This window comes from Giraffa tippelskirchi, chromosome 2 (assembly GCF_054371585.1).
Source record: "Giraffa tippelskirchi isolate mGirTip1 chromosome 2, T2T-mGirTip1v1.2.pri, whole genome shotgun sequence".
Lineage (NCBI taxonomy): Eukaryota > Metazoa > Chordata > Mammalia > Artiodactyla > Giraffidae > Giraffa > Giraffa tippelskirchi.
This window is the reverse complement of record NC_137276.1, coordinates 206414518-206436104: the sequence shown is the minus strand read 5'-3', so window position 1 is coordinate 206436104 and position 21587 is coordinate 206414518. Positions and strand designations below refer to the sequence as shown.

General features: G+C 33.6%; 1 protein-coding gene across 2 annotated transcripts in view; it reads left to right on the top strand.

The window, feature by feature from the left end:
* ROBO2 (roundabout guidance receptor 2) overlaps positions 1-21587 on the top strand; it is a 642112-nt gene that overhangs the window by 497368 nt on the left and 123157 nt on the right. Inside the window, exons 6-7 of one of the 2 annotated variants that reach the window (XM_081552570.1) lie at positions 537-664; positions 5676-5687. In XM_081552570.1, the coding sequence (XP_081408696.1) occupies positions 537-664; positions 5676-5687 (140 nt within the window). The remainder of the gene's footprint in view (positions 1-536; positions 665-5675; positions 5688-21587) is intronic. The other variant, XM_081552579.1, reaches the window with a different exon arrangement.

Genomic DNA, 21587 nt, shown 5'->3' with positions numbered 1-21587 from the left:
TTAAACGTTAATGTCGCTAATTTAAAAAAGGATTACTCCTTCCTAATTATTTTAGCAAAAATCCCTTTTTTCAGTTTGCCAACAAAGAAGAGAATTTTCTTCCTTAATATATTTCAGCTCTATTATATTCACGGTGCCTAAAAATAAATCATATATTTGAAGGTAGTGTAACTTACAAAATATAACTCACTAAGAAACTGAAACATACACTATTATTATACTAAGATCTATCAGAAAAAGCCAAAGTATTAATAATTCTGTTGATGGTTTTGATGCAGAGTTGTATAGATACCTAAATTATAGGTAATTGATAATCAAACAGCTAGAGATCAGATATGAAATTATTGATCTTATTAGCAATATCTTTAATCAAAGTAGTTATACTTTATGACTGAATGGTGTGTGTGTGTGTGTGTGTGTGTGTGTGTTTTATTTTAGGTAAAATACAGTATAAAAGAGAAAAATGAAGGTGAATACCAAGTGTTGTCTAAATGTAACCAATGTTATTGAATAAAGCCAATCCATATTCTACACAGGTATGACATCAAAGACGATTACACACTGAGAATTAAAAAGGCGATGAGTACAGATGAAGGCACATATATGTGTATTGCTGAGAATCGAGTTGGAAAAGTAGAAGCTTCTGCTACCCTCACAGTCCGAGGTAAGAGACTTAAGATGTGAAATATAATTGAACTAGCAGACTAGTATTTGGTTAAATTGGTAAGTGAACTCATAATCAAAATAATAGCTTGCACTGTTTTATTAGTACATAAAATGCCTGGATTTTGTGTCCTCTCACTTTTTAATTGAAATAAAATTACTTTCAAATTTGGATTTGAAAGAATGTGCATTTGAAATGATTAATTTTTATTTAATAAATAACAGCTAACAGTTTAAAATTAAATCTTAAAAATAGAAAAGATTTACACTAATCTTTTGTGTTTCCATTGTTTTGATTTAATTACAGCTTTTAAATGTCACTAGTTTCAAAGATACTCAGTTTTCCATTTACTAGATTGTCACTTTATGCTAGGAGACAATTTTTTTGAAATTCGTTTTTATTTCAGCATTCAAAAAGCAATCTGAAAAAAAAAAACTAACTGCTTCCAAAGGTGAAAAATGGATACAAAGGAGCTCCCACGTTGAGGAAATCTGATTTAGAGAGTGATTTGTGAAGTTCGTTGGCCTTAAATAATTGAAATAGTGCTGCTCCTGTAATAACTTTCACTTTCTGGGTGTCATGCACTTTCTCAGTCATGGAATAATTTCCATTTATAGACTCCCTGCCATTGCTTATAAGGGAAAGAAAGCATTACTTAACCCTACAGTGAGCTAGAATGAATTAAGCGTCTTCCTGTTGGTGCACGTTGGTCCACAGGAGTAAATTATATAGCTCAAGGTACCAAATAGTACATGAACAACTACACTTACCCTTGCCAAATAGATGTTACTCATGGCATTGTTTACACTTACAGGACTTAACAGAGATAGGCAAGTACATCCATTGCTCAGTCTTTCAGCCTTTCATCCCTCAACTGATGCCTCCTCCTCCCATCACTCTCAATAAAGAAATTTGACTGCAAGTTTACATCCATGTCTCTCAGTTGTATTTCACTTTGTCTAGTCAGACCTCAGCCTTGTGCAGTTTTACTCACTATTTACACAAGATTAGGTGAAAGGCTTGGAAGAATTTGGATTGGCAAGAAATATGTGAGGGATTCTCAGCCTGGTCTTCTATCTGGTAAGAAAAATGATTTTTGCAGGATGTATGATTTGGGCTTCCCTTGCAGCTCAGATGGTAAAAAATCTGCCTGCAATGCAGGAGACCCAGATTCGATCCCTGGGTCGAGAAGATCCCCTGGAGGAGGAAATGGTAACCCACTCCAGTATTCTTGCCTGGAAGATTCCATGGACAGAGGAGCCAGGGATCACAGAGAGTCAGGCATGACTGAGCAACTAACACACATTATTTGGGCATCATATCATTTAAAAAAAAACAAAAACAAAAAACTTATCTTCCTCCAGGTAACTATTAGGAGACATTCTGAATATCTAGATGATTCTGGATACCTAGAAAAATATTGGTGATTTCCAAACTTCTCAATCACTCTGTTCCTCTTCCACTTAATTCATTTTGCTCCATCCAGACATTCTAGGTCGGACTTAGATGCAATAAATTTAAACAAAATTGGCAAGCCATTTGCTTTAAAATATTTTCATTTCTTTAAAAAGCTATGATCATACACCAATTGAATATATATATATACTGATAATATATGAGCAAAATTTGAAAGCCTTTATAAGCCTCTTCACTATGGTTAACCTACAGTTTCTGGTAGGTGATGAGATATATATACATATTTGTTTGCTTTTATCTAGTCAGCCCTTTGCAAAAGCAATTCACCTGACCATATTTCCTCCAAAGTTTGTTTGTTTACTTTTTCTGAAGTAAGTGAAAAAATAAACAACTAACCAAGAAATATTCTAGTCAGAAAATATTTGCTGACTAAACAAATGGTGAGAAATGTGAGGCGTTGTTTGTTTATAGAAGCAAGAGGGTTCCTTTTATACTTGAATTCTTGGATGAATGAGATTTGAAGTGGTGTTTGCTTTAAGATACTTCCCCAGCTAATTATTTTCATAATTTGTTAAAAGTTTCAGGTTTACTATTTCATTTAGCGAAGTATGCTCCTCCTCAATGGATGTTTGGAGCTAATGTACAAAACAAATAGAAAGAGTTGTTTGTTTTCAATGGGACTTTTTTTTTAAAGCAGCAAACCTTAATAATGATCTCTCCCCTGATGTGTGTCCTAAAGATGCATTAGGGATTTTAATGTATTTGGTATTTATTTTCATCTGACTGATGTGTCAAAAACAGGGTTAAAGAATAAAAATCCCCATAATATAATAGACTGTGGAGTAAAAATTGTTTAAAAACCATTAGGAAAAGCGGTTGGGATTTCTCATGCTAAGAGGTTAACAGGAAAAAAAATATATATTATCTGCAGCTTAGTTTTTTACACTCATTTTTCTGTGCACGTAAATGAAATGTTCAACCCTTCTCTGGATTGTTTTATCAGAATAGGGTCAACTGACCAAAGAGGCCACATCCATTTTCATCCATTTAATGCAAGGACACAGTTTAGTATAATTTGCTGATTTTGAAAACATCCACCTGCTGGGTGTTCCTCCCCGCCCCAGGATGAAATGTTGCTTTCTGACAAAGACAATAAGTTTTATTGTGATGTTTCTGCTGAAATTTTATCATGATATTTACTTTATCCAATTTTGGAAAAGAAAAAGAAAGAAAGAAGAAAGTTTTATAATCAAAATCTGGAACAGACTTAGTTGTTTTCCACTTCAAAAATATGGTGAAAATAGACTATAAAATTAAACTTAATAGCAAGTAGTTCTCTTTGCTGACTGGACAAACATAATTAGAAAGAAATATTTCTAGACAACAGTAAGCCTCCTTATATTTATATTCTATCAAGTAATTCATGATCTGATAGAACTTTTTAACATGGCTCCAAAATAAGTGAACACAAACTGCATATTTGTAAACATGTTTTTCCCATTTTTTTAATTGCTTAAATTGACTGTGCCTAAACAAGGCTTCATTGGGAAAACTAGAACTATTTCAAAAACTATTTCTAGAGCAATAAAGTTCTAATTTTCTTGGAATTACCCAAGACTAAATGAAACAGAAATGTATTTTCTTTCTTTAAAACATGATTTCTTACCATGTTGGTTTTTTTTTTTTCTTTTCTCTCTTTAGACTCAAAATGCCTTTTTGTTTCTGAGGGAAACATTATGTTTCAGATTCAGCTTAAGGTAGCACCTGAAAAATAAAATTAAAAAATGAGAAACTAAGTTCTTTTTCTACTACATATTTGCAAAACTGAGAACTCTTATTTGTTAGAATATGGCACAACTTTATTATGTTAGTCTGTTGATGTGTTCTTAGTTGTTATTGTTGTGTGCCCCTCCAAAAAAAAGAAAGAAATTATTGTGTATAGTTCAGCTTACTTTCTTCCTCTTGCTGTAGTAAATCCACTATAGACTCCAGGACACACTAGCGTTTCACCAAGCTGAATTTTCATTCAGTGGCTGCTGTTGCTGCTGCTGCTAAGTCGCTTCAGTCGTGTCCGACTCTGTGCGACCCCATAGACGGCAGCCCACCAGGCTCCCCCGTCCCTGGGATTCTCCAGGCAAGAACACTGGAGTGGGTTGCCATTTCCTTCTCCAATGCATGAAAGTGAAAAGTGAAAGTGAAGTCGCTGTCATGTCCGACTCTTAGCAACCCCATGGACTGCAGCCTACCAGGCTCCTCCGTCCATGGGATTTTCCAGGCAAGAGTACTAGAGTGGGGTGCCATTGCTTTCTCCATCATTCAGTTGCTATAATTGCTTTATTCTTTGAATGGTCTTCCCTCTTTTAATTGTTAATAATATTCTAAGACCATGAATCTTATAGAGAAGTTCCAGTACAGTTTCAAAGATTCCACAGAGCTAGAATTATGATGTATTTTTTGAGTGAGTGAATGAATGTCTAAATATGGTTTCAATGGCTGCATCTGTCTCACCATGCCCAAGAAGACATCAAGACAAAACTATTCATAAGTTTGAGGGTTACACTGTGTTTGCACTAGAGCTTTATCCACTGGGATATGAGTGAAGCACTTGTTTGTTGAATAAATTTATATTTTGAAATGTAAGTTTTCATAAAAGTTCAAATGCTACTGAATTGATTTCGTCTTCCTTTGAATAATGGGGCCATATGTTTTATATTTGTCTATTGCTTTTATACAAAGTGGTTTACTATCTAAATTGATTTGGCAATATTCTTTTTAAAGAAAGTATTATTAAGCCCATGTGTGTCTCTTTCAATTTCTGGGCATTTATAAAAGGGGTAGCCTATTTCAACTGACTTTAGTGATTGAAAGTTATGGAATAATAAAAAATAATAATTTGTTGAAGCAGCAGTTTGAAAGCCATTCTCAGTGTGAACAAGAATCAATTTGTCAGTCATTGTTGCCTGCCCTCTGCCAAAAAAAGAAAAGAGCTTAACAGTGGTTAGAGAAGTACTCAGTTGAAATCTCTAAGGATGTTCCAACCTATTTGTTATATTTTCATCCACCCTGTCCACGGATGAAAAGTGATGTGATCTTAACTTATTACTGGCTGAAAAGCAGCGTCAGGGGCTTTTTCTGTAGTCCCTGTAATGGTTCTGACTAACCATGCTTAAAATCCAATTGCTATTTAAATCAGACGGTGAGGCCTTCTTTTCTTGACATGACATTTGCTAGTCTGTGACTTGAATAGTTATATTCATCAGGTTCTTAACTTTGGGATAACACAATGCTGTTTAAAAAGATCTTTGAAATAAAAACTGTAGTAAGTGATGATGATGATAAGGCCTCATGTATAACATCTGTCAAATCGCTTAACCTCAACATGCAAAGTAATTGTTTTCTTAGACTTCTATTTATAATGTTCAGTTTTTATAAAGCTAGGACATCCTGTTCATACTTGAATAGTGACACTAGAAATCACCCTACTGTCCATACTTAAATGTAACATTACACATCATGCATTCTGATAATTTTCTTTTCTTTCTTTTTTTTTTAATTTCTTTTTTATGTTCTCACCACACCATTGTAATGTCTACAGCTCGCCCTGTGGGTAAGTAGCCATCCTTCTATCCATTTCGCATGGCTTTGTACAATGCTTCATAGCTCATACATAGTAGGATATGACAGATTGAAATACATTTGTTCACCCCTGTTAAAATATTACTTGAGGGACTGTCTGCTGTAAAAGTTGCTTCTGACTTTTTCATCACTTTACTAAACCATGTAGTTACTTTTTACTACTTTGCAATTAATAGGTAAAATTTTCATGTAAAAGAATATGTGAATGGTGGATATTATATACTGCTAACTTTTCTTGAGAAAATTACACTTCAATTTTCTTGCGTGAATCAAATCATTATGTTTGATATTTGTTAAGATGAAAGATCATGAACTAGATTAAGAAGTTTTATTAGTTTATGCACTTATATTTTAAGCTGCTTGGAGTCTCCGCTTTGTGAGGGTATTTTTTAACTGCTGCACACTTATTATCTGCATGCCACTTAAACAAACTTTAGTAGAATGCTTCAAGTTATTGTAAGTTGATGCTTACACCTAGAAGAAAAGGGAGTGATGATCTGTGTTCTTTGGCATGAAAAATTGTTTGACTGCATCATTCTTCATTTGGCTTTGCAAAACTGAAATTAACAGCTTGTGCTTGCATTAATTTAAGTGGTGATTATTTTTAAACAAAGATAAAATATTTTTTAATAAACTTTCTGCATTTCTTTTAAAGTTTAGTTTAACCTATCAAGAAATGTGTTTGAATAGAAGAAATCTTGGTAATTGTGTTAAAAGTAAATAAATAGATATATGCTTAAATGGATTGCTTCTTTAATATACCAAGAGGTACTTTAATAAGTTTCCCAATTTGACAGAGCTATATATAACTGATTCACCTAACTTCAAAAGCTTCGTTAATATACTGGCTTGACATTATTGACATTTGGTATATAGTCATCCAGACTCATAACCGTCTTCCCCCATTGGGTGAAATATTCACAGACATTATTGTTATGTAATATCTTCTTATATAGATAGCAAATACAGTAAAGAGGACTTTGGCTTCCTAATCTGAATTTCTGTTTTGCTATTTCCAAGCAGTATTTCCTTTGTCAGTTATTCAACATTCCTAATCCCGAGTCAATTCCTATATAAAACTGAGAGAAAAGTCCTTACTTATCAGGACTGATGTAGGAATCAACTGAATTCAAGTTTGACCATATATGTGAAAAGTTTTGTATGTCAACATGGGTTAACACATTTCTAGTTTCTGAGTCATGTTATTTCACGTTTCAGTATTTCTGGAATATACTTATGGCTTATCATCAATTTCAACATAAACTATAGGCGTTTTTTTCCTTAACACACCATTATTTAATTTATCATGCTTTTTACAATTGATGCTTTTAGAAGGTTAAGGAATATATTATAGTTTTTGCATTTGTAAGAATTCATATTAATAATAAGTTTACATATTTATGGTATGACATCAAAAATTAAGAAGTAAATGGGAAAGAATAAAATAGTAACCTTGCAAATTAACAGGAAAAATCACATTAAATTATAGAGATTGTATGTAAAAATTTTATGCCAATAAACCATGACCACTTGATCTATGTTATTTTGCAAGTTCCCAAAACGTAGAACAATATGTTAATAATTTTCAGTGTATAAAAATTCTTGAATAAAAAAATACATTGATTAGAAAATATGATGTATGCAGGGTATTAGATGTATTTGTCACCTACAAGGCAATTCAAAATTTATTTCTGTTTTTATTCTTTTTCAAAATGATTTCTTAAATTCCCATTGGACAGGAACTAAAGAATAGCTTCTTGACACACTGTACTTTATTCTGGGAAAGTCTGTCATTTCATAAATCTTTCTTGAATGACATGACAATGTTTAGAGATATGAAGAACTATACTTTAAACTTGACAGCTACTATTACTTTGGGAAACTGAATGTTTGATATGCTTTTATTGGATCACCAAAGAAGACTGATAATGAGGAAATTAACTTGCTTTTTCTTTGCATCAATTTTTTACATCAATTTTAATTCAGGAATTATAGATAGGGCAACTTTTATTGTAAGGTTAGAAGATACAAATCAAGTAAAACCTTGAATTAAATATTCAAATGCTAGAAAACTACGTTATTAATATTTGTTAGTAGACTAAATGTTTTTTAACTTTGAAATTCTTAGCAGTAGCATAAACAGTATTCTACAAAGTAGAAACCACAGAAAGCAGAGGAAAATCCATCTTTCGATGCTAGTATAAACTATGTGAAGAAATATGTACCAAATGTATAAGATTTAGAGAAAATTCAGTGGGTAGTTCCTGTCTAAAACTTTTTAAAAGAAAATTAGAAATATATGCAGATTCTGGAATACTTATAGATTCAGAAATCAGTCATTACTTTACATACCAGATGAAGCTTGGTAGTCTGTGGGGAAAGCCCTTTTAGAAATCATTGTAAACTTCCAAAGTGGATAAATCTTATAATCTGCATTTGAGTCAAAGAATTGGAAACTCTATGCAATTTACAGTGGGAATAAACACCTTCTTTCCTGTACTTTTGAGAAGATAAGAAACACTTGAGTTTGAGGATCTCCAATGTGAAAAATCTTACTGAAAGCAAACAATCACATAAGTGCCAATGGAAGAAAGTGTTCTCAGATTTCGCTTACTCATGTGTATTGTCATCAACACCTCCAAAAGTCCTGAAATCCAGCTTCCTTAGTTATCTTTACCACAGAATCTTGACAAATGCCATTTTAATCATTAAAAATCCACCAGCCTATTCTGTGATTTTGACTTTTTCCTGTCCCAAAGGCATTTTATATATGAGAAGCAAAAGTACATCCTAGGACATAGTTAAGTCTGAATGTTGAAATATTCATTTGTTTGTTTGGAAAACCCTTATGATGAGGGAACTAACAGAAGAAAAGGTTCTAAATAGGGATAAATATCTTGCTTCCTATGCCCATCTGTCTTATTTTCTGTTGGAAGTCTTTCCCAAGCTTAAAAATAAAAAAGAACATCTATTTTGGAGATGGGCAACACATTTTTTTCCTAGCAGCAACTCAAAACATGATGAGTAATTTGGAAAAGAACTGTCAAATCTACCAGCTGCCTTGCGTGTGATGGTGAGGCCTGCTTCATTTTGTGTCTTATGTACCATCTGCTACATACTGATTGCCTCCAGTATGCAAACTAAAAGCTGAGTGTATCAGGTGAAACTCATTTAACGTATCAAAAACAAATTGACAATACACAACATCATAGAAACTTCCAATTATTTCCTAATTTAGTAACTCAAAAGTATGTTTCTTTCTATAGAATATAATTGGCCACAAGAGTGTGTAAGTATAGAAGCATGTAAACATTTTTGGCAAAATTCCCATCTTTTATTATTTTGAAGATGCAGCCACTGTTTAAACGGAAATCTATAGGGACATATTTTTTCAATCTTTTAACTGTTTAAACACAAAAATTAACATAACCTCATTTTAGAAAATTCTGTTTCAAGTTGAAGTGGAGTTTTTTCTTTCCTATAACATGCTCTGAAGCATTTTATTGAGGCCACTAAGTGAGTGCCTGGAAAAATTCATTCAGAAAATATTATACTATAAAGCAGATATTACTTTAAAAATAATACAACTGGTTTTTCAACACCTCCACCCTCCACGCCACCTTGTAATTTGGAAAACAAAGTGCTGGATATAATTTAACTTAATAATGGAAATATTCCAGTTTTCTTTTTTTAATCAGAAGCTAGATAGATTCTATATATATGAATCCTCTCATGTCAAGGTCAGCTGTTCTGCAAAAGACATCCTAAGCATCTCTTAGGAGGAAACCTATAGTTTTATTCTCTGTAGCCTTTCTTTGGACAAGCTGTTACCCCAAGACCTGAAGTGATCATCTCTCTCCTAGGAGCCCTTAATGTTTCCTACACCTGGCACTCATTAGCTACTTTATGCAGACTTCCATTTAATTTTTATTAAGTATCACGTTTTTCATGGCTCCATATGTTTTGATTAAATAGTAGGTTAAAAATGCATTCAATTGTGTATATTCTAACAGTGTTCCCATAATGTGAAACGTTTAAAATATATTTAGCTAATGCTAATTTTGAAAGTGAAAATCAAGTCCTGGTTACTTCTTATGCTTGGTTGGTGTTAGTCACTGTGATTCTTTTGGAAGCATCTTTTGTGTTTGACAGTGTCTGTTCAATGTCTCTAATTTGAAGGGTAGGTATAAATTTATTGAGTCATATTTTTTTCTCAGACTTTCAACTGTCTTCGTATTGAATAATTCTGTAGTGAAATTCAAGGTTCACAAAATATTTTTATCTTCAGTGGGATGCCCTTTTATGAATACTAACATGAATATGAGTATATTCCCTTCCTCCAATAACTTTGCTGGGTTAGACCTTGAGCCTGACCACCTGTGTCTAATGTTCCTAGAACAGCACAACCACTTAAATCTGCAGATTCTTGTTTTGATAACTATTTCAATATGATTTCTTCTGTTTTGTCTCTGAATATTTTTCCTTTCTCAGTTCTTTTCCTCAAATACATCAGTTATATTGGCTTTCCTTTGTCCCAATTCCATATTTGTTAACTTCTCTATAATAACTTTGACATCATCATTTTTCATATTGTTTGATTTCTTAATGCCTATTTATCACCTTCATTTTTCAGTTGCAGTTATCATTTTCCTATTTCTTAATTATATATTTTTAACTTTTGTTAATTTCCTTGGTAAGCTTGAACAAAGCATTCTTCTCCACTTGTTTTTTAGCCCTTTAATCTCTCTTTTGAAATTTTTGTTTGTGTCTTTTTTTAAAGAGTTACCCTGTTGTATATAATTCTATTTAGACTATAAATAGCTATTTATTCTAAAATATTTCTCTGTTCCCTTATGTTATATTTGGAAGATATAGATGTTTTATCTCCCTTTGACTAATGATTATATTATTTTCTGTCATTCATTAAATAAGTAATTAGTTAATATATAGTTTTATTGTTTTATTTAGTTTTGCATAGATCCTGTTTTGGTCCCTATTTGATTAACCATCTAGTTAATGGCTAAAAACTAAAGTTTGCATGTTTGGAGAAGAGAGAATGAAAGGTATTAGGGTCATTCAATAACCTCTACTTAGACTCTTATCTTGAAATTTTCTCAAAAAACATGTTACCTTCTTCTTGGTATGCTAGTGATTTTGGTAGTACAGAGCAGACCACTTTAGGTTACCGGCTCCCTATATTCCATATGAAACCCTCTTCATCTTCCTTCATACTTCCTGCTTTGCAATGAAGATGCTTTTTAGGTATACTAGTTTTTCCACAGTTGTGTAACAAGTACCCACAAATTGAGTGACTTAAACAGCACCCTTTTTTAAAAATTTATTTAATTTGAGGCTAATTACCTTACAATATTGTGGTGGTTTTTGCCATACATTGACATGAATCAGCCACGGGTATACATGTGTGCCCTCATCCTGAACCCCCTCCCACTTCTCTCCTCATCCCATCCCTCTGAGTTGTCCCAGTTCACTGGCTTTGAGTGCCCTGCTTCCTGCATCAAATTTGGATTGGTCATCTATTTCACATACGGTAATATACATGTTTCAATGCTATTCTCTCAAATCGTCCCACCCTCACCTTCTCCCACAGAGTCCAAAAGTCTGTTCTTTACATCTGTGTCTCTTTTGCTGTCTTGTATATAGGGTAGTTGTTACCATCTTTCTCTATTCCATATTTATGCATTAATATACTATATTGGTGTTTTTCTTTCTGACTCACTTCACTCTGTATAATAGGCTCCAGTTTCATCCACCTCATTTAGAACTGACTCAAATGTGTTCTTTTTTTATAGCTGAGTAATATTCTATTGTGTATATGTACCTCAACTTTCTTGTCTATTCGTATGCTGATGGATATCTAGGTTGCTTCCATGTCCTGGCTATTGTAAACAGTGCTGCACTGAACATTGGGGTACATGTGTATCTTTCAATTCTGGTTTCCTCAGTGTGTATGCCCAGCAGTGGGATTGCTGGGTCATGTGGCAGTTCTATTTCCAGTTTTTTAAGGAATCTCCACACTATTCTCCATAGTGGCTGTACTAGTTTGCATTCCCACCAACAGTGTGAGAGGGTTCCCTTTTTTCCACACCCTCTCTAGTATTGTTTGTAGACTTTCTGTTGGCAGCCATTCTGACCAGTGTGAGATGCTACCTCATTGTGGTTTTGATTTACATTTCTCTGATAATGAGTGATGTTGGGCATCTTTTCATGTGTTTGTTAGCCATCTGTATGTCTTCTTTGGAGAAATGTCTGTTAAGTTCTTTGGCCCATTTTTTGATTGGGCCATTTATTTTTCTGGTATTGAGCTGCATAACCTGCTTGTATATTTTGGAGATTAATTATTTGTCAGTTGTTTCTTTTGCTTTATTTTTTCCCATTCTGAAGGCTTTCTTTTCACCTTGCTTATAGTTTCCTTCGTTGTGCAAAAGCTTTTAAGTTTAATTAGGTCCCATTTGTTTATTTTTGCTTTTATTTCCATTACTCTGGGAGGTGGGTCATAGAGGCTCTTGCTGTGATTTATGTCAGATAGTGGTCTGACTATGTCTTCCTCTAGGAGTTTTATATTTTCTGATCTTACATTTAGACCTTTAATCCATTTTGATTTTATTTTTGTGTATTTTGTTATAAAGTGTTCTAGTTTCATTCTTTTACAGGTGCTTGACCAGTTTTCCCAGCACCACTTGTTAAGGAGATTGTCTTTTCTCCATTGTATATTATTGCTTCCTTTGTCAAAGAGAAGGTGTCCATAGGTGCATAGATTTATCTCTGGGCTTTATATTTTGTTCCATTAATCAATATTTCTGTCTTTAAACAGCACCCATTTTTTTAGACCACAGTTTTGTAGATCAAAAGTCCAACCAGGCTCAACTCAGTCCTCTTCTTAGCACCTCATAGGCCAAGTCAAGATATTGATCAGGCTGAGCACTTTTCTATAGACTCTCCAGAAGTGTCCACTTCAGAATTCATGAAGGTTGTTGGCAGTATTCTTTGTAGTTGTAGCATCGACATCACCATTTTCTTGTTTGCTGCCAGCCAGAAGCTGCTCCTAGTTTGCTTGCTAACCTTTGCACATGGTTACCACAGCCTTCAAAGTCAGCAGTGACTCCTTGAATCCTTCAAGGGCTTTGCTTACATCTCACTTCTTGGTCTGCTATCAGTTGGAGAAAATTCCCTGATTGAAAGGTCTTTTGTGATTGGGTTATACCCCTAAATTAACCTTAAGGTCCCTAAGACCTATCTTAAAGTCGACTGATTAGTGACCTTAATTACATCAACAAAGTCCCTTTTGTCACATAACAATCATGGGAGTAACTTCAGAAAGTGAAGGTCATGGGGGCCACCTTAAACTTTCCCTATCCGTAATCGACTGGGCCTTTTTTTCCTTCAGTACCTTCTCTCCTGACTTGTGAATTTTAGTTGGTTAACTTTGAAGTCATCTCTTATATTTCCCAAGTCTCCTTCTTAACTCCCAGTCTCCTTTTCCCTATCAAGGGATGATGGAATGGGCTCTCGCAGTGTAGACAGATACTTTTTGTGAAATTTGTATTGATAAAGGATTGTGGATTGAGTCTAGTTATTGTTCTTTTCCTGTCCTCATTTTCCTCCAGATTCAACCATGATTGGCAAGAGGACTTCATAATTTGTGGTTTGGTGTTATGGTCATTTTTCCATATTATTTATTTCTTTTGTTGAATTCAGTAGAGGAAGGTGGAACAAAAAGCTTTTATTTCATTATATTAACCTAAATATTAAAAACATAATTTTAACCTAAATAATAAAAAACTCATTAATTTTGGAGTCTTTTCAAATAAAAATAAAATAAACAGCATGTTTACTTAGTAGTTAAAAGTAAAGTACTATAAGTATCAAATATCACAGTAATGTAAAAGTCATGTTTGACTCTTTGTGACCCATGGACTGTACCCCACCAGACTCCTCTGTTTTTGAAATTCTCCAGGCGAGACTACTGGACTGGGTTGCCATTCCTTTCAAGGGATCTTCCCAACCCGGGGATCAAGCCCAGGTCCCTGCATTGCAGGCAGACTCTTTACCATCTCAACCACCAGGGAGGAGTAGAAACAGTATTATGAGATTAGTATTAGAAGACTTCACTGGCTATTGTCAGAAAGAAATAGCATTAATGTGTTAATCACACCATCAAAGAAAAATTTTCACTTTTATAAATTATAATATTTAATTGGCAGAAAGATACCACCATACATATATATATAGTAAAATATATATCATGATGTACATTACACCTAAATATTATATGCATGACATTTGAATTACTATACTACTTTTTTAAATGTATGAAATGTCACTCAAGGGAATACTACATAATTAGATTCATTAAAAATATATAAACTACCAAATTAAATTAAATTAAATTTTGAATTAAAATATATCTGAATGCCTTTTTAAATACCTCTTATGGCAAACATTGCTTCCTAGATTTATTGAGGATATTATTTTCATCTCCCTACAAAACTATTAGCTCTTTGTCAGTAAATACATTGTTGTATTTATCTTTCTGCTGCCTCTAGGTCTAGCATAGCATTTACACATGGTAGGGGTACGCCAAGTGTTGGTGCAGTTAATTGATACACACATATGCACACATAGGTAATACTTGCCTAGAAAATGTTTATGCAGGCAGCTTTAAATAGTGCTATAAAAAGATTAAGCAACATTAATGGTAACAGGCCAATCATATAGTCCCCATTCTGCTAGTAGGAGATAAAATACAACAAAAAAGAAGGCACTAATGAGTTAGGATGGTGCCTTACTAAGCGTGTAATTAATGTTATTAAGAAACATTGCAGTTGCATATTAAAATTCCGTTAACTAAGCAACACTTCAGCATCAGTACATTTGTTCCTTAGTAGCAAGCCCCCCCGCCCCGGCCCTTTTTTTTTTTTTCCTGATTGGCATCTTCATGCAATCTTTTTCTAAAAAATGAGATAATGGGATGTGATCAGCCTTCATGGTTTAGCTGGAGTGCTGACATGACAGTTCTGGCAAGTTGACAGGTTAAGTGAGTGAAAATGGATGTCTTGTCTCACCATTTACACGAAGAGCCTTTTTTAAGCTATAGTTTTCCCTCCTCACCTCCACACTTAAAACCTCTTCTACTTGCAATACTGAGGACTCTAGTTTTCCTAGTTAGTATCTAGAGAGGATTTTTTTTTTTTACCACTCCTTTGGCTATTTTTCTTCCACTGGTGAAAATGAGATCTTTTTAAAGAATAATGTAAATATTGTTGCATTTAATAATTCATTAATTTTAATATTAATGGTATTTTCCTTGGAAACTAACAGTCTCTTAAAGAAAACAAAATTTTAGTGTTTTATTGTATTCTCAGTATTTTAGCCGGGAAAGCAAAGTACAGAAACAAAGCTACTATTGGTGAAGGATGGAATGATATGGGAAAATGTGATTTTCAAAAATCAGAATTGGTTTAAATTTTTCTCCATTTATAACTTAGAGAATTCAAGAGTTCATTAAAATCACATGTTAGATTTTAGGATGATTTCCTATAGGTAATGATTTCCTGTACTTGCCTATAACTGAAGTGCAAATCTATTTTAGTAATTTCACATACACTAAAGTGTAAAATGATCTGTAAACATGTCCAACAAAACAGTTTATGTTAACTATTAAATTTATTGCAATATAGAAATATTTAATACCATTAGAGGATTAAATTGGACTTGCTAAAGTCAGTAAAGACCATTTACATAGAAAAATACATGGTTCCACCAGCATAATCCTTCAGTTTAACAAACATTTACCTGATTTTCTAAAGGGGTCAGTGAAGCCAGGTGATGGTAATAGTACATTGGTGCAATCCGGAAAACTTCTGTCTCTAACATAAGGCATGTGTTTTTACTTCTGTGAGGAACAACTTCACCCCCTTCCTCTCTTACCTGCTTTATCTCAAAAGAACAAATCTATCTCTTACTCTCTCTTTTTCTGTTTCAATGTTTTCCCCAACTGTGGGAGACAGACTAAGTCAAGTTACTTTGTAATGGTGGAACATCCTGTGTTACAACATTTATCATGTTCCTCACCTTGTGTCATGCTTGATTATTTTCATGTAAGTTTCCTCTGGTAGGCAGTAAGTTCCAGAGAACAGAGATCTTAGTACCCTCAGACCCTTGCACTAAATAAAGCCAGTAAATGCTTAAAATAATTAAATGCTATTATATGAGTTAAAGTGCCAACAAACATCTGAATTTATTTCTAGTACAAATTTATTACTTTGGGGCTTCCAGAAAAAAAAAAAAATTAAGGTTAAGTACAAAATGTCTGTGGGGTTGTTGTTCAGTCACTTAGTTGTGTCTGACTCTTTGCAACCCCATGGGCTGCAACATGGCAGACAGGCTTCCCTGTCCTTCACCATCCTCCAGAGCTTGCTCAAGCTCATGTCCGTTGAGTTGGTGATGCCGTCCAACCATCTTTTCCTCTGTCACCCCCTTCTCCTCCTGCCTTCTAGCTTTCCCAGCATCAGGTCCAGTGAAGCTGTGTGGTGGAGCTGTTTATTTTAACTCTGTTTTTACATGCTTGCCGATGAGATTTAAATGTGCAAGGTATTTTGAAACAAATGAACTTTTCCTTTGCAAGGGTATTCTATTTTTTCTAGATAGTTATAGAATTATTTCATTTTCTATGTTTTCATTGCTCATTTTCAAGAAGAAGCATATTATCTGTGACTATAAATTAAAGAGCATGGTTTTAATCACTATCACAAAACATACACATGCTTTTCATTTGCATGTCCCACTTGCCACCAAAACTCAGTATCTTTGATGCTCTTTGGACTTGCTTTCCCAGTTACTAAAACAGTCAATTTACAAGGCCACTTACATTATTTTGTAGTTACATTATAGGACATGTTTGACTAGCTTCACAGCCTTAGTCATCAGATTTTGAATGACCATGAGTTACTTTATTTTTCAATATTATATGAACCTGCAAAAATTAGTCCTCCCATAATCAGTGAATTCCACAACAGTGGTTAAAAAATATAAAGAGTGTAGCTGCATAATTGGAACAGGTTTTTACTCACATACAAGTACTGAATGCAGTTTGTACCTGTGAGAGCTCTCATAGATGGAGAGTAGCATATGAAATCTAAATAGACAAAGTATCTAAAGATTGTGATTTGTGTCATTCAACTTTTTTGACCATTTTACTTTCCATATTTATGGAAACAGTAAACCATTTAGTAGTTTTGCTTTTTCAGTTTGACATTAAAAAAGCATGTATATAATGTACATCACTTATAGAGAGGTAGATTATTAAATTATTGTTGAAAAAGCTATAGATATTGGTTTTTATTATTGAACAAGAATTTTTAATATTAGTTAGAAGGAAGGCACTGGTGAGAAAGAAACCACATCACTCATCTAGAGGGGTTATTGCCGAAGACTCAGTAAGAAAATGATTAATTGGAAAAGTAGGTAATTTGGCACTTTAATAGTTTATATTTCTTAAAAACAGTGACAAATGAATAAAATGTGATTAAATTGGGTTTATGAAAACGATCATTTTAAATCCTATATCCCTAAATTGTATTTTTCATTATAAATGCATTGCTTCCCCTGAAATGGATTATGTGTTAATAAGTTTCAAATCAAATATTTTCATGACATTATGCATTTCCAATATTATTAACAGAAGTTCTTTGGAAATCAAGTGAAGTGTTAAATAGTAAAAATTAAATAGAATTAAATAAGTTGAAGCAACAGTCATTTATCAATTAGACACCGACCTATTCTGATTACTGAGTAAATATTCAACTCCTGTTCTACATTTCATGTTAATGAAATGAATTCTTGCTGTTTCTTGTTGGTGGGCCTGAGCCTATTAACTAATTTTGTGTGTGTGAGAACTTTAGAATTGGTCGTTACCCAGTACTTGTGTTTTTTGTATGTTGCTTTTGTCACTCCAGGGTGGCGGCTACTCATTTTACAGTAAGTTTTTGGTGCAGTGGGAATGATGTACAGAAGGACATATTAAAATCAATTAGGAAATAGTTTTAAACATGTTTTCTTTGATGTCTCCCCACCCAGATTACTATAATAATAAAGTAACTTTTGCCCTTAATTTTCTATTCCAAATTATTCCTTTAGAGTTCACTATTTGGAGATTTTCCAGTCCAAATAGAGATACTATATCATTGCAAAATAGTAGACAGCACACCTTACCAGTAAGAGCTTACAATGGAACAGAAGAATGAAGGCACTCAGGCAGTGGTGGGGGGAGAGGGGGGAATAGAGAAATAAGACAATACAAACAAGGGAAAGTACCTTAACGTGGGAAGAACAGAAGAAAAGTACAAGATTAGAGTGTGTTCGGGTTAATCGTTGTTGACAAGATGGATCAAAGGCTAAAAGATATCAAGATGGATTAATCACTAAAACAAGCAAATACGTATATAAGTGATTGAAAGTAGATTCGTCTGCTGGAATGTTGGAGCTGGTTTGAGCACAGGTGAGCATCCAGATGATAAAACCCTGGGACAGCTGATGGAAGACAAAGTGATACTCAGAGCAGAGTGACTTACAAGCATGGCAATGGCAAGCAATAGAAAAGGCACTGCAGGTTTTGAATGAAGAATGGCTTGAAATCAGTGTGCTTCAGAAAGGTTGTACTTGCAGGTAGTACAGAAAGAGCAAGATTATAGATTTTATGTGCTTTAACAATAACAGCAATTATTTAGGAAAAACATGTTATGATTTTAACAATATTATACCATATTGGAAACCATAGCATATAATTTTTACCCTTGTGTTTGGTAATAGATATAAATTCTCAGTCATATGATTTGAAGTGAACCATATGTTTAAGAGGTCCAACTATCAAATGGATCAGAAATCATCTGTCTTCCTATCTATTGGTTTAATCTTTAAAAGCCTTTAATAAGATTCAATTTACTGGTCTTTACATCATAATGGTAGAAGTTAAGACATAGAGCTCTGTGAATATTAAATGAGATAATGCCTATTGATGGTTTAACACACCTTCTGGCCCTTAATAAGCACTCAAATGCTTTTAATCATTGTTACTGTATTAAACAGTTTTCAACTCAGCAAGTCTTTAAAATAAGCAAATAATGAAAGAATGTACATTTTAAATATGCTTTAGAAAATACTGGAATTTAACCAGCAAAAATATTAAATAGCAAAAAATAAAATTATACCTGAATGTAAGATACAAAGATCATAATCTTTATTGTTATGGAATAAGAGCTTATTCACTCAGGCACAAAATTACACCTAAAGAAGAGCTGCAGAGTGTGCCTGTAACTGCCTTGTCACATATTAATGCATGCAACTGCTTCATGACTGTCTCCATGTTCATGTCTGCCATAGAAAGTCATATTTTCCTGTAAAAACAGCTTTGAACATAATGTGATTAACCTTTAGGGTCCCCCATCCCACATCTCCAAGCCCACCGCATGCTCAGCCTAGGCTTCCTGCTTATGTTTGCCATCTGATTTCCATATCACCCACTCACTCACACCAGCGGGCATTAGCATAACAGAGCTGTAGCGTGACTTTGATTGAAGCCAGCTTGGGCTGAATGTAGTATCAAAGCATAATTTAGCAGAAATCAAATCTAATTTACTGTGTATAGTATTTAAATTCTCTAAAACACAGTTTTGGGTGAACAGTAGCAGACCTCTCATCTTAATTGACCTTTTTATATTTGGGTCTACTCTTCTGGAAATCCCCCAATGCACTTTTCGCATGGAGATATTCTTTTAAACCTGTGCATGTGTACTTGAACATTGAATTGTGCAACTCTGTTTTCTTCATTCCCTTTCTTGTTGCTGCTGAAGCAGTAAGGTATAATCGCTTATAACAGATTAAGCAAGTAGGTTGTTACATCATAGTTATATGAGGTATGTCTAATGCTTTGGGTTGTAGAAAAGACATAAATATGTATTTTATAGTCTTCTGTCTTTATAACCAGCATATTCTTCTGGAATTTATAACTCTCTTTAATTCATATTTGGGTTTAAATGTGTGTTTTGAATTGTCAGCTTGAGGACCAATTTTTTTTTTTTTTAAATATCCAGTGAGAGCCATCATAGAAAATCCATTGTGTGGATAGCACACATTGTGCTATTGTGCTTGATAAAATGCCACCTCTCTGCCTCTTCCTTCCCATTGGTGCCATCAGTCAAGTATTGTCTTTTCAAATCATTTTCAGTGCCACCTGGCAGAAATACTGAAACTGTGAAGCGTTATCAGTAGAATTATTGATGCAATTTTTCATTTTTAAAACCTCAAAAAAGGACTTTCCTGGCAGTCCAATGGATAAGGATTCACCTTCCAATGCAGCGGGTATGGGTTCAATCTTTGGTTGGAAAGCTGAGATCTCACATGGCTTGTAGCCAAAAAAACCAAACATAAAAAAAAAAAGAAAACAGTAACAATATTGAAACAGATTCAATAGAGATTTTAAAAATGGTCCACATCAAAAAAAAATCTTAAAAAAAAACCCTCAAAAATAAATTCCTTCATCTTATATCCCTTCACAAAAGATTATAGTATAGATCTTGGGCAGAGGAAGAGTCTACAGAAGTAAAAGTGATTGATGTAATTTATTCCAGTGGCTCAACTTCTGATGACAATAAGAAAGGATGTACATTCATTTTGAGAGGGTTAAATACTTTTAAAATCTTTTGCTTTGTTAAATGCTTTTATATCTTCAATTTTATTTTTTATTTCTAAAAATGAAAAGATGAATCTAGTTTCTAAGAGATTAGTGTGGTTTTTAGTTTGGGTGACAAGAAACAATTTGATTCATTAGAAATACAGTGTATTTAAAATTTGGAATAAAAGGACAAAATAAACAATTATCACATGAAAGGATATTTCATAGCATGAATAACACAAATGCTGATAGCAATTTTCATTGGTAGTCTTTAAAAATACAGTGCTGGGTAAAAACTCGAGAAACTTTGATTTCCTGGTCTTTTAGATTCTGTCATCAGTGGTAAATATTACAGAATTTCTTTGTCCTTTAAGAGTTCTTATAAAATATTATATTTAAGTGCTACTATAAATGTAGCAATTATCAAGTGGATTTTCTGTTCCAACTGGCTGAGATTTTTCAGTTTTATGTCTGCCTTTTCTCTTTTAGGAAGAACATTCTTTCTAATACTGTTGCTATATCTTTCTTGCAAAAACATCTTTGACAGATCTCCATACTTTCTAGGGCAAAATTTAAGCTCCTTTAGTATAAATTATCACACCCTACCTATATCACTTCTGCCTGCCTTTGTCCCAAGTGACCCGACTCCTCTCCATTTCCTGAACTCTTACTTGGGCTTCAAAACACAATTCAGATGTAGCCATCTCCCAACATCTTTTCTCTTCTTTCCTTAGCATCACTTTATCTACTTGTGCTCTTCCAATCTTTTCTCCTCAATGTCTTCTGCATGTTTCTGTTATTCAACATTGCTCTGTGGTATTTGCATTTATTTGTTTATTTAATTGGAAGTCTCTGACATAGGCTATGAACAGTTTTTTAATTTTGTTTTCTATCTCCTATACCAAGCAGACTATCTCATAGTTTGTAGCTAATTAGTACATTTTGAAGGAGTAAATAGATGAATCATATATTTTCCAAAATGTGGATAGATAGATGTGGTTATTTGCCAATCCTTATTTTAGGGGTAATATTTTAGCAGCTGTGTTAAAATTGTAGGATTTAGATTCCAAAAGTATATTGAAAAGTCATTCATCCACCCAAAGGTTTTTGAAAGCTTGAAAAATCAAATGCAATAAGTCTGTAGTTAAATAATTAAAGTACAGATAGTAATTTTACTGAGAT